This window comes from Corella eumyota, chromosome 3 (genome assembly GCF_963082875.1).
Source record: "Corella eumyota chromosome 3, kaCorEumy4.1, whole genome shotgun sequence".
NCBI lineage: Eukaryota > Metazoa > Chordata > Ascidiacea > Phlebobranchia > Corellidae > Corella > Corella eumyota.
In genome coordinates, this window is record NC_137492.1 from 16,819,056 (window position 1) to 16,831,321 (window position 12,266).

General features: G+C 31.3%; 2 protein-coding genes and 1 long non-coding RNA gene across 3 annotated transcripts; 1 reads left to right on the top strand and 2 right to left on the bottom strand.

Annotated features, from left to right (window-relative positions):
- The first annotated feature begins 468 nt into the window (after positions 1-468).
- On the top strand, positions 469-2,459 carry LOC145744637 (large ribosomal subunit protein eL32-like). The gene is made up of 4 exons (XM_082562536.1): positions 469-513; positions 762-861; positions 1,555-1,722; positions 2,104-2,459. Exons 2-4 carry the CDS (start codon positions 769-771, stop codon positions 2,251-2,253), a joined length of 411 nt encoding a protein of 136 aa, XP_082418662.1. The 5' UTR covers positions 469-513; positions 762-768; the 3' UTR covers positions 2,254-2,459.
- Positions 2,460-2,684: 225 nt separating this feature from the next.
- Positions 2,685-6,203, bottom strand: LOC145744636 (uncharacterized). The gene is made up of 6 exons (XM_082562535.1): positions 6,122-6,203; positions 4,528-5,900; positions 4,231-4,403; positions 3,966-4,080; positions 3,631-3,841; positions 2,685-3,216 (listed from the first exon to the last, which is right to left on the bottom strand). Exons 2-6 carry the CDS (start codon positions 5,878-5,880, stop codon positions 3,029-3,031), a joined length of 2,040 nt encoding a protein of 679 aa, XP_082418661.1. The 5' UTR covers positions 5,881-5,900; positions 6,122-6,203; the 3' UTR covers positions 2,685-3,028.
- A 2,420-nt stretch (positions 6,204-8,623) lies between these two features.
- Positions 8,624-11,585, bottom strand: LOC145745775 (uncharacterized). Its single transcript, XR_014281272.1, has 7 exons — positions 11,455-11,585; positions 10,994-11,071; positions 10,697-10,913; positions 10,455-10,607; positions 9,753-9,841; positions 9,478-9,645; positions 8,624-9,035 (listed from the first exon to the last, which is right to left on the bottom strand). It is a non-coding gene; the product is annotated as an uncharacterized LOC145745775 (long non-coding RNA).
- Between the last annotated feature and the right edge of the window lie 681 nt (positions 11,586-12,266).

Sequence of the window (12,266 nt, forward strand, 5' to 3'; positions counted from 1 at the left end):
TGTGCTGTGTTTTCGTCTTCATCGAATTTATGTTTGCCAATAAATCCATTTGCGACCTTCGACCAGCTCAAAAATGGATCAATATTTTTGCCTTACAATTAAATTCTTTTCTGTAGGGAATTAATTGGTATATTGCAATCAATTTTTTTCAAAACTTTTAGCGTGGTTAATTAAAAAACAAGAAGCTATCGGTTTGTAAAAAGTAAGTAAAACTCGATGAAAACTCAAACCAATTAGGGTTTAAAAACAATGGCTTTTTAAATAAAATCCAAAACATAAAACATGTTTTTTTTATGTTTTAGGTTAAAGTTTTATGTTATTTTTAGTTAACAATTGTTACTAAATTATTTTGTTAAGTGTATTTTAAATCCTTTTTCTTATTTAAATCAACTTACATTAAGACATTTTGAGGATAATTAAAATGTGAATAGCGCCAGTAGTGGTTGTAATTGCACATTTCGGCAAATCTCGTGTCCACTCGTTCTTTTTTTATCTCGGGGTTTTGACTAAAAAGTGAGTAAATTTTGCTAAATTGTTGCGATTTTAGGCAAAAAATAGGCCATATTTACATAAATTTACAAGTAAAACAGTTAGTAAAACATGTTTTATATAAGTAATGTCATTTTAGTTTTATGTCTTTGCAGAAATTAATGTGTTAGCCTAACAAAAATCGCAAAATATTTTAAAGTTAAAAAATTCATAAAACGTAAACGTTACTATATAAAAACAATATTAACGTTATTCTGTCATGATATTTTCAGCACAAAGATGTCGCCCAGGCCGGTAGTTAACAAGAAGATTGTGAAAAAGCGAGTAAAGAAATTTATTCGTCATCAATCTGACCGATACAAGAAGTTACCGGTAAGTTACAAGAATTTGATTAATTTGTTTATTTTTTGCATGTTGGCAATTTATTGTAAAAAGTGTTTTGTTATTTTAATATTTTAAAAATGTTTATGTTGCCAAAATATCTTTTTTTTTTGTTAAAAAAATATATATACTATATATATAAAAATATGTTTTTTTTAATTTAAGAAAATATTTTGTTAATATAGTCTGCATGGTATGGCAGTCTGGAAAGTAGGGCAGCGTGCACGCACGAGATATTTTTTTCATTAAAAAAAATGCACGCCTGGTGTCTTAAAAAAATGTGCACGCACAGTACTGACGCCTAAAACACGCTAACATAAATCACGCGTGCACAGACCGAAAATTTTGGTACGCGTGCACGCGCAGTCACACGTTTTTTTACGCTTGCACGCACGAGATCTCGTCGAAAACTGCCCTACTTTCCAGACTGGATGGTATGGTGGTCAAAAGACTTGGCTTTACTACATTAGGTCCTGAGTTTGAATATCAGGCAATTTTAATCTATAATATTCCAAACTGCCAAAGGCAGCTCGAGATTGGGTTAGGGTAACTAATGTTACTCTATGTTTAGGTCGTGTTGTCGACTTTTCCACATCAAAGATAAATAAATAAAAAAAGTCATTTTTTTGGTTAGTTCCTGTAAACTAGTGCCCCTGTAATGTTTGTTATTTTGCCCAAAATCAGACAAACTGGAGAAAACCAAAGGGTATTGACAGCAGAGTTCGACGTCGGTTCAAGGGTCAATATAAGATGCCTAACATTGGGTATGGAAGCGAGAAGAAGACAAAACATTGCATGAGAGATCATCGTGGATTTAGAAAACTTCTCGTACACAATGTTCGTGATTTGGAGGTAAGATCATTTTATGCCATTTAAAGAAAAACTTTTAGTCATCTTGCTTAAAAAAAAATTAAATTAAAAAATACATTGGCAACACGTTATTAGACTTTTTACTATTTTTCATGCTTAAATATCAGAGTTTATAATTTTATTATTGGTCATACTATAATATAAACCCTTTTTTGAATTTTTTTTGGAATTGTTTTAAAATTAAAGCTTAACCTTGGTTATATTAAAATTAAAATAGTTTAATAGTGGTTGAATTTTATTATTTATAAGTATATATATATTTTTTATATATGTTAATTTTTTTTAACTTGTATATATAAAATATAAATAGTTATTTTTTACGAATTTACTTTCGTCTAATAACTTTAAAAAATTATGTTTTAGGTTTTGTTAATGTCCAACCGTAGTTTTGCTGCTGAAATTGGTCACGCCGTGTCAAGTCGTAAACGTAAAATTATTGTTCAACGAGCAAATGAGTTGAATATTTATGTCACAAACCCTAATGCTCGATTACGTAGCGAGGAAAACGAATAAATTTAAAACCCCTAAAACAAGTTTTTAGTTTCTTAGTTGAGTAGAGTTGTTGGGAGTAGTCAAAAATTGAGTTTTAAAAAGGAAATTTTGGATTTATTTTTTTCAGGGTTTGAAAAATCTTAACTTATTACCAGCTACTGATTACATACAATATAATTGCTAACTTGTTTAGAGCAAAAACTATTACTATAAAATGATTTGTCGTACCATTTTGTAATTTGGCAGTTTAGATTTAAGTAAACTCAAATTAAGGTGAATGTTATAATTTTGTTTTTTATTGTTTACTGATTTAACTACTGGTGGTTTGTTTTAGCTAAAGTTGGTTTCGTTTTAGTTTGTTTTGATTATATTTCAGGACTGTATATATCTTTTAGGTTAATTAAGTTCTATTCTGCTAGATTTATATAAATCAAGTCACACCACACTCATTTTACATGTTTATTTTATTCAAAAAAATTACATTGGCCCAAACACATGGATTTGAAATTTCTTGAAACAATCCTGAAATAAATCTTGAAAAGAAAAGTTTATAACGAAAATGTTAAAGCATTAAATCACTAAATATTTACATAACCAAGCTACTACTAGTATTGTGCAGTCATTTCTATATACTAGCATCGGCCATTTATTTAAAAACTTGTGATTTGTTAACAGATTTAATTTCCAGGGTTCAATTTCTCTTTAAATTCTCCTCGATACAAAATGTTTTTGTACTTCTTCCAAAATCGCTATTGTAATGTCAACTTAAAATCTTCTTATTTATTACTTTACACAATTACTTATCAATTGGTAAGGACAACACTCGTTTGATTTTCCCGCAACAAATCAGACGCAAGCAGCGCTGGGCAGCCATTGTAATTGATTCTGCATCTTTTACACTGAGCTGGTCGCTTAAATCTCCGTTTTTCGAACATGGATCGGGTATTCCATACCCACCAGGCAGTAATATCCCACTGCTCAACACTAAAAGAAAAAACAAGTTAGTTTTGGGGCTGAAAATATAAGTCTTTATTACAAATACCGGCAGCGTGGTGTAGTGGTAACACTTGCTACACCACCATGAGGTCGTGGGTTAAATTCCCACTGCTCTCATGCTGTAGTGCCCTTGAATAAGGCACTATAAATGGTATGAACTCCTGCTGAGCCAGCACTTAATCAGCAGAATAATTATCGGGCAATTATAATCTATAATATCCCAAACTGCCAAAGGCAACTGGAGACTTGGTCGGAGTAACTAATGTTACTCTATGTTCGAGTCGCGCATTCGACTTTCCGACATCAAGGATAAAGATATACACAAAAAACAAAATCCAAATTTGGGAAACTATTCCAAATTTCTTGGTTTGACTATACCAATATTCCATAATTTAAAAGTACCTTCCAAACAGCGTTTAAAAACTCCGTTCGCTTTCTGCAGGTGAGCCTCAGTTCCCCCAATTTGCATATTCTCTGGCACGTAACTACTCCCTGCATGAGCATTATGCACAAGTACTTGGATAATGTCTAAGCTCAAACTTGACCATTCTTTATTGTACACTGAAAGGTCGATAAAAATTCGCATGACCAGAAGTTCGACAACATCTTTAACCTAAAACAAAAAAAGGCCTTTAACACTAAGTTTCAACATGTGTTTTGTTCGGATTTTTTGATTTTGTCATGGTTTAAATATAGATAGTGGTTAAAATATTACGAAGTGTTTTTATGTGTCTTACTTTGTTAACAAACCAACGAATATGCCTGATAGATCTTTTAGCCCGAACACACTTGCTCAACGTTAAGTTATCTTCTGTTATTTTAATATCAGGATTGGCACATATGAAGGTAAACCTGTTAAAAATATAAACAGTAACAATCTGAAAAAGGGAATAATACTTCTTGCTACATAAACTAAGTTGGCGTTGTCAAATTAGTATGTTTATGAAAGTAAATGCTACTACAAGTAAGCAGCACTTCTGTTATCAAAAATGTTTTACAAACCTGATTGTTAAATTAAAGCCGACTTCGTTTGCGTCTCGTTTTTTAATAACTATAGTTTCATCTGTCTCGTTCAAACTTGGAATGAATTTCTTTGTACGAAGATATTTATCGTAGGTCATTACTAATATCATTAAATCATAAACTCTCTGAAGCAATGACTTTGTCGGCATTTCCTAAAAAGAAAAAAAATGGAATTGATTTTTAATTAAAATCAATACTTCTTTTCACAGCGTTAATATAATTAAAATGATCACTTATATTATAGCAATATAAATGGTATACTGAAGCAATTGTTACCTTGCAAACTACAACCAAATCTGTATGGTATTGGCTTGACAGCATAAGTCTGCATTCATATTGACCGCATTTAATCACCCCAAGAAGAACCTGAACAGGAATCACTTTTTCAACCTCTTGTTTCTTTGATTCCTCCGCCGCTATTTCGTATAGTTTTTGTATGGGATCTGAATCTTTTTTAGTGGTGTCTTCAGCTTCAAGAATTGGATCAATTTGCTCTTGTGGTTCATCGATTTTCGTTTCCTCACCATTTTGCTCTTGTGGTTCGTCGATTTTTACTTCCTCACCATTTTGCTCTTGGTTTGACTCATCAGTTTTAACTTCTTTTTCGGCAGAATTTTTCTCCTTCATTTCTTTTGCTTTATCCAATTTCTCTTGTCTTACTTTTTCCTTCGTGTATAATGTTTCATCATTTTGAGCAGTTGGGTCAACTGATATAATATGGGAAACCTTTTTAAGCAACAGTTGAACGTGAGTTATGGTATTCCGAGAATGCCTCTGGACATCTCTGGATGCTGAAATATACCTGTGTTTCGTGTAAAGCGATCTTTCAATTTCCCGATATTTACCATACATGTCATTACTCTCTTCTAGCGTTATACCATACAATGCCGGATCCTTTTTTTCGAGGACTTCATGATCAGGTTTATTTTTGTGTTGGAATTCCTCGACTTCTTCAACTTGATTCGGGTCCGGATCACTGAACTGAAAACCCCTGCCCATGTTAGAGTCATGCACTTGCATGAAACCATCATCATAGTGATCTGCTTTTGGCTCGTTGTACTCATAATAACCATCTGTAGGTTGATTCTCATAATACCCACCTCCATAATTACCACCATTGTAATCTTCAAAATTGTCTGGGTTCTCAGAACGCTTTCTACGCTTGTTTTTCCGTCCGGAGTTAAACCCCTGCTCATAAGATAAGTCGTCGTACGGGATCTGGTTCATGTCGTTTGGAGCATTCCAGTTGTTACCCCTGTCATCGTTACCATAGTAACCCTGATCGTAATCTTCGACTTGTTTTCGGTGAAACCTGCGTCTTAAATTACCCGACGGTTCTTCATTGTTTGTGTAAATTTTCTTCGGTCCTTTGTTAAAATTTTGGTACGATGAGTTATCGAAATCGTTGTTGAACTGGTTCCAGTTCGAGTTTCGATTCCAGTTTGAATTGTCGCGGTCTCTATATTCATTCCAGTTGGAATTGTTGTCGAAATCATTCCATCCAGAGTTGCTGGATCGTCCCCAATCTGAATTTCGATTCCGTCTTCGGTCTCTATTGTTGTTGTTGTTGCTAGGACGACGACGATCCCTGTTACGTTTTCTGTTGTTGTTATTTCCAGACCAGGACATAATTAAACAATTTTGCAGACCTGTTAACAGTGGTTGAGGGTTTAATTTAAAAATCAATAAAGTACTTTTAAGCAAATGAAAATACGTATTAAAAATGGCATATCTTTGGTTTAACATACACTCTAAGCTGTTAAGGACCAATTAAAATATGATGACTACAATAAGAATTTTAAGTATTGCAACGAATTTACAAAACAAATAAAGTATTTTTTACAAAATAAACACCATATAAATTACTTACTTTAAAACGAAAACTGCTTGTTTAGTTGTTCCAACGAAATAAAAAAGCTTGCTTGACTTGCAGCTCAATGAACCGTTGTGTAATCACCGTCTTTCTGCCAGAAAGTAGCAGAGAATTTTGCATGGGCGGATAATTATAAAAAATAGTGATTTCAAATATTTTTTAATCGTTCAATACAAAAAAGAACGGGGTAAAATACCACCTTCTGTAAAAAAAATGACCCAAATTTCTCTATTCCGTAAGTGAAAAGAGACATCCATCCACGGGACGTGTCATATAACATAAAAAGGGACCTGTCATATAACATTTGATAATGTAATACGTTAAAAAGGCGGTAATGCTTTCCGAAAACCATAACCTATTACATTTTGTAAAATAGCGCTGATATATCATTTATTAACTTCGAATATAAAAACTGAGATAACAAACTTATATTAACGGAAGCATAATTTAACGAAATTTAACAGGTCCGATAATAAATTGTAAAATTAACTTAAAAGTTAAATTTTTACGCAAAAGTTAACTTTGGTAATCAACGATAAGCGGGTTAACAGTTTGATACCCACCTTTGAATACTACAAATTATATCTACCCCAAGTTTGAGTGACAGTTTATATTTATCTAAACTAATTAATGTGACTATCATAAAACCATCCCATTTAAACTTAATAAAGTACATAGAGTAACATCAGTTACTCCGATTGCTCCGACCCAGTCTCGAGTTGCCTTAAAGCAGTTTAAGCTGGCTCAGCAGGAATTCATAACGTTTATAGTGCCTTACTTGAGGGCGCTAAAGTATGGGACTTGGTGGGAATAAAACTAGACCTTATAGTGGTGTAGCAAGTGTTATTACCACTACACCACGCTGCCGGTTTAAGTGCATATTCTCTGGTTAAATGCCTAACCAGCGTTAAGTGCCTTACCGAAGTTAGATAGGTAAGTTGTCAAAACCCCCAATTTGTGACGTCACTCATCTAGCGTATGTTACGAAAGTACAAAATTTACACTTGCATTTGACCACTTTCTAATATTTTGTTCACTTTTTTGAAGGTATGTCGTGGTTAGGTACGTTGTTCTTTATAAAATATGTAAAATAGATTAAAGCGCCATGATAGGTAAGTTGTTAAAACCCACAATTTGTGACGTCATGGATAACGCTATTTCAGTTTAATATAAAAATTTAATGTTTTGTTTAATTTTATTTTAATTTTAGACGGTTACCAACCTTGTTAATTTATTTTATATTAGGTTTGGTTTTAATTTGTTCCTCTTGAATGGGTTATTTTACCTCTTTTTTTTGTACGATTAAAAATATTTGGAATCACTATTTTTATGATTATCCGCCTAAAGCAATGTCTAAATAAGCCAGTTTTTTTTATCTGCAACTTGTTCCAGTGGGGTATTGTGACGTCACAATTAAAAATTATCCTCAATGAAATTTTACGTGTAAGGACTTTTAAAGGTCACGAAACATGGCGGGAATTTTTTATTTGAAATATTTTTTTATTAAAATACGGTAGATAACAACTGCTGACATATTAATGTATCCTTGCGCAGGTAAATTAAAATATGGCTTAAAGTAATTTGTTTAAATATTGATCGACTGGCTTTTTCTTATTGTAGGGTCAAAAAGCGCGCAGTAAATGTTATGCTAACGTAAATGCAAGCAACAATCGTCTTTTAACTTCACAGGTTTATTATTTAAATCAATTACGCTTATTATAAATCTTGGAATAAATATGAATAACATTATTTGCAATTTTTGTTCATTGGCTTTCAATTCACGATCATCTATGTATCGGCACATTAAAAAGTTTCACCAAAGGGTATGATGTAATTTCTAAATAAAGTTTAAATTAACTGATTAACTAAAATTAATGTATTTTACATTTAGGAGTTAATGAAAACAACCATTTTAAAAAAGAAACACACAGGATTTAAATGTAAAGAGTGTCCTGCTGTTTTTAATGCCAACCGGAACCTTACAGCTCACATAAAATTAAAACATAAACAATTAGTAAGTTTTGTTAGCTTGGTAACTAGTTTTGGCAACAATTTAAAATATAACAAACCAAAAATTAAATATAAATTAAATGTTGTTTTAGTTACACCGAATTCAATGCAACCAATGCAAAAATTTTTATAAAAACGAATTGGAATTAAAAAACCATTTTATTGAAATTCATCAAAAATCAAAGGTAACAGTACCCTACAATATTAAATTTTAAAAATATAATACTACCATTTATTGATTAGCAGAAATTGGTTTTGCATAAAAACATGCACTACATGGAACCTTGTTGCAAAAAGAAAGATTTAAACCATAAAGATTTATTGTTACATTTACAAAATACACACAATATAACATTTCAAACAGTCACACAAACTTTCAATTCAATGCAAGGTATGTATCAAACTAATGGAAGGTATGTATGTATTTTAAACTTTATTACTTACCTTGCTTTAAGATTTTGAAACCTGGAGGCAGGAGTTGGAGGAAACAACAAAATCCCACTTTATATTTCACAACTCCTGGAAAACAAAAGCTGGAAATAAAATAAAAAAGTTTAAATGTAATAGATCTAAGCAATATTTAAAAAATAACCAAAACAGAATTCGTCAGGAAAAAATACAGGGTTCCTGCAAACTTTCACAAGATTGTGTTGCAAACATCAAAATTATTATATATTCAACTGGTATCGTAAAATCCTTCGCATTACTTAATCACTATGGTCACAAAATGAGCTTAGGCCATATACCCCTTTCAAAAAAAGATAGAATATTTATTAAAGGTAAATTAATTCTTTGTTTAAGTATAAGGAAATATTGTTAGTTTTACTAAACTACCCATAAATACAGTTATGCATTTAATTGCTGTTGTCCAAAAGAATCTCTCAACATTGTGTTTTACCATCTAAAATAAAATTTTAGGTAAAATTTCAATGGGAGTCTATAAAAAAAGAATTTTAAGAGATATCAGGGAAAATGTCGCACAATCGTTTAAAAGAGTTCATTTAGTTACCAGAAAAGATTTACACAACATAAGTCAGACACTGGGAATGGATAGATCGAGAAGGAGCAATAATGATTGTGAAAGTGTGGATGTTCTAATAGAAGAAATGAGAAAAAGGACTAATGTGAGTTAGTTTTAAACTCAGACGTACAGTTAATCCAACAAAAAGCAGTGGAAAATAGTTAAGTTAGAAGTTAGTTTTAAAAAAGCAGTGGAAAATAGTTAAGTTAGAAGTTAGTTTTACTTATTACAGGTTGAAATTCTAATGTACAAAAAACAAGGTAGTAGGTATGCCAATAAAATGTTAAACTGCAATGATTTTGCTGTTGCATTTTCTACTCACCACATGTTAACAATGCTAAATCAATTTGGAAATAAAGTTATTTGCATCGACTCCACACATGGCACAACAGGATACGACTTTAAATTAACAACCGTACTTATTGTGGATGATTATGGAGCTGGTGCTCCTGTTGCGTGGCTTCTAAGCAATAAGGAGAGTAGTTGCGTTCTAGAACCATTTTTTAAGGGTTTAAAAAGTTCATTCATAAAGTTATTTAATAAATTTCCAAACACAAAATATTTCATGTCGGACAAAGCACCCCAATTTTATACTACCTGGTGCAGAGTATTCGACCATCATCCCCAAAAACTTCTTTGTGCATGGCATGTTCATAAAGATTGGGTAGGAAAGCTGAGTACAATATCTGTAAGTAGAACTAAATTTTATAACTATTTAAATTAAAAAGCACTGTAATTTATGATATATATTACCCACAAAAAATGTTTTTTGTTTAGGATAAAGAAATTAGACAACAAACCTATAATAAACTATTGTCTGTAAGTCAATGCACAGACAATGTTATGGCTCAAGAAATGGTTAAGTCCCTTAATAAAAGCTTAATTAATGAAAAGTCTACAGAAAAGTTTGGAAAATATTTTGAAAAGGAGTGGTTACCAATATTTGATCAGTGGGCAGCTTGTTCAAGACAAATGTCAGCAATTAATACAAACATGTATTTAGAAGCCTTTCATCGTGTTTTTAAATACAACTACCTAGGTGGTAAATGCAACAAAAGAGTAGATAGGTAATTATTACACAAAAAAATTACAACAAAAATATTTTAACTATTCACCCTGGTTACTTATTTTGTTTAGATGTCTTTAAGCACTTATAGATTTTAGTGATGACATGGTTTTCAAACGGTTAACACAACTCGAAAAACAAAAGAAAGGTTGGCGACAACAAAAATCTTATGAAAGACACCAATCAGCTCTTAAACTTAGTTCAAAATTAATTAAAAAAACAAATAAAAATACCTGGATAGTGCTAAGTTGTACCAGGCAAATTTTTTACACAGTCACACAAATTCAGGCAACTTGCACCATCTGCAGTCAAATGTGCAACAATTGTAAATGTTGCATTCACCAACATGACTGCACTTGTCTTGACAGGGGAGTACGCGGTATTTGCTGCAAACATATACATGCAGTGTGTATTTTTTTAGAAAATAAAGAAAAAACACCAAACTCATTAAACAATAATCAAGAAAAAAAGTTACCGAATCCTAGTCAGGTTTCCTCTTTTAATGGAACTTCTGAAACAGCCCTGGAAACTTCAAAATTTTTATGCACCTCGCTACATGGTATTTTGGCCAGCAAATACATACCTGTAGAAATTCACAATCAAATAATATCAAAGCTCAAGTCTTGCATAGCCCTTGCAGAACTTCAGCCGGAGCAACCAAATTTTATTTCATCTTGCAACAATGCCTCAACCTTAAAAAATATCAACCGTCAAAGAAAATTTAAAAAGACAACAAAAAGTAAACCAAACTTATGCAACAAAACAACATTACCTGATATTGATGCAATTCAAAACAAGTTACTCACAACTTCCAAAACAATTTTATCAGGGCAAAATGAACACTCATATTCTGCAAGAATTACAGGTATAATATTATATAAATAGATGTACACAATTTTTTTATTGCTATAATTTATCCAAAAAAAAACAATATTTAAGATATTAGTACATGCAGGTTTTAACCGCTTCGCTACACCTAAAAATCTTTTTTTTTTCTTTTTAAACCTCCTTTTCCTGTAAAACCTCCTCTTTAAATAACCAAAAAAAACAATATATATATTAGATAATAATACATAAATGTGTTAAGGATTTGCTCAAAATATAAGCAAAAATGACCACATAACAAATGAAAACCAGAATGATAATCCTCCTTACAAATCTTCCAGTAAGTATACTTTTTTTACATACTTAACTACAGGTGTAATAAAAGAATTATATATATAATATACTTACAGGTATCGAAAAGCTTTGGCACTCTAATCATGAAAACAGATTGGAAGTGATAGCAAATAAAGTCATGGTTAATAAAGAATCAATGTGCATGTTGAATGGAAAAAATTGGTTGGATGATACAGTCAGTTAAATAAAATTCTATTAAAATAAATAACTTATCTGAATTAATTTTACTTTAGTAAATACAAATTCTTTTAGGTAATGGATGCTTTTATCACTGTCATTACAAACAACAACCAAGTACTTTCTTGGGAACCACTTTCAACTCTGTACGCAACAATGTGGTTTAATGATGGAAAAATAAGTGGATTTCAAAATCACAAATTTGTAAGATTTCCATAAAAAAAATTAACCATAATACATCCAAAAAAATTTGTTATATTTACTCATTTAGGTTCGCTCAATGAAAACAAATATAATTTCTCCTATCAATGTTCACAATAATCATTGGATTTTAATGGCAAGTAGTGCTCTAAAAATAATAAATAGAAGCAGAATTTTAGAAATATCATTTATTACTTTCATTTTATAAAAAAAGGTTGCTAGGAAAGAGACTCAAAATTTGTTGATATACGATCCACAAGGAAAAGAAGCAGATTACATACCAATTATTTTTCGTAACTTTAGGTTAGTTGAAAGAATACAATTTATTATGTATATATATATAATTTAAAATTTTATTTTTAGTAAATTTTGGTCTATCTACAAAAATGATAACACTACCTGGTCGCCATCATTTTACCCACATTATAATCAAGAAGATGGTTACAACTGCGGACCACTGACACTTATGGTAAAAATTCTTGTTAAGT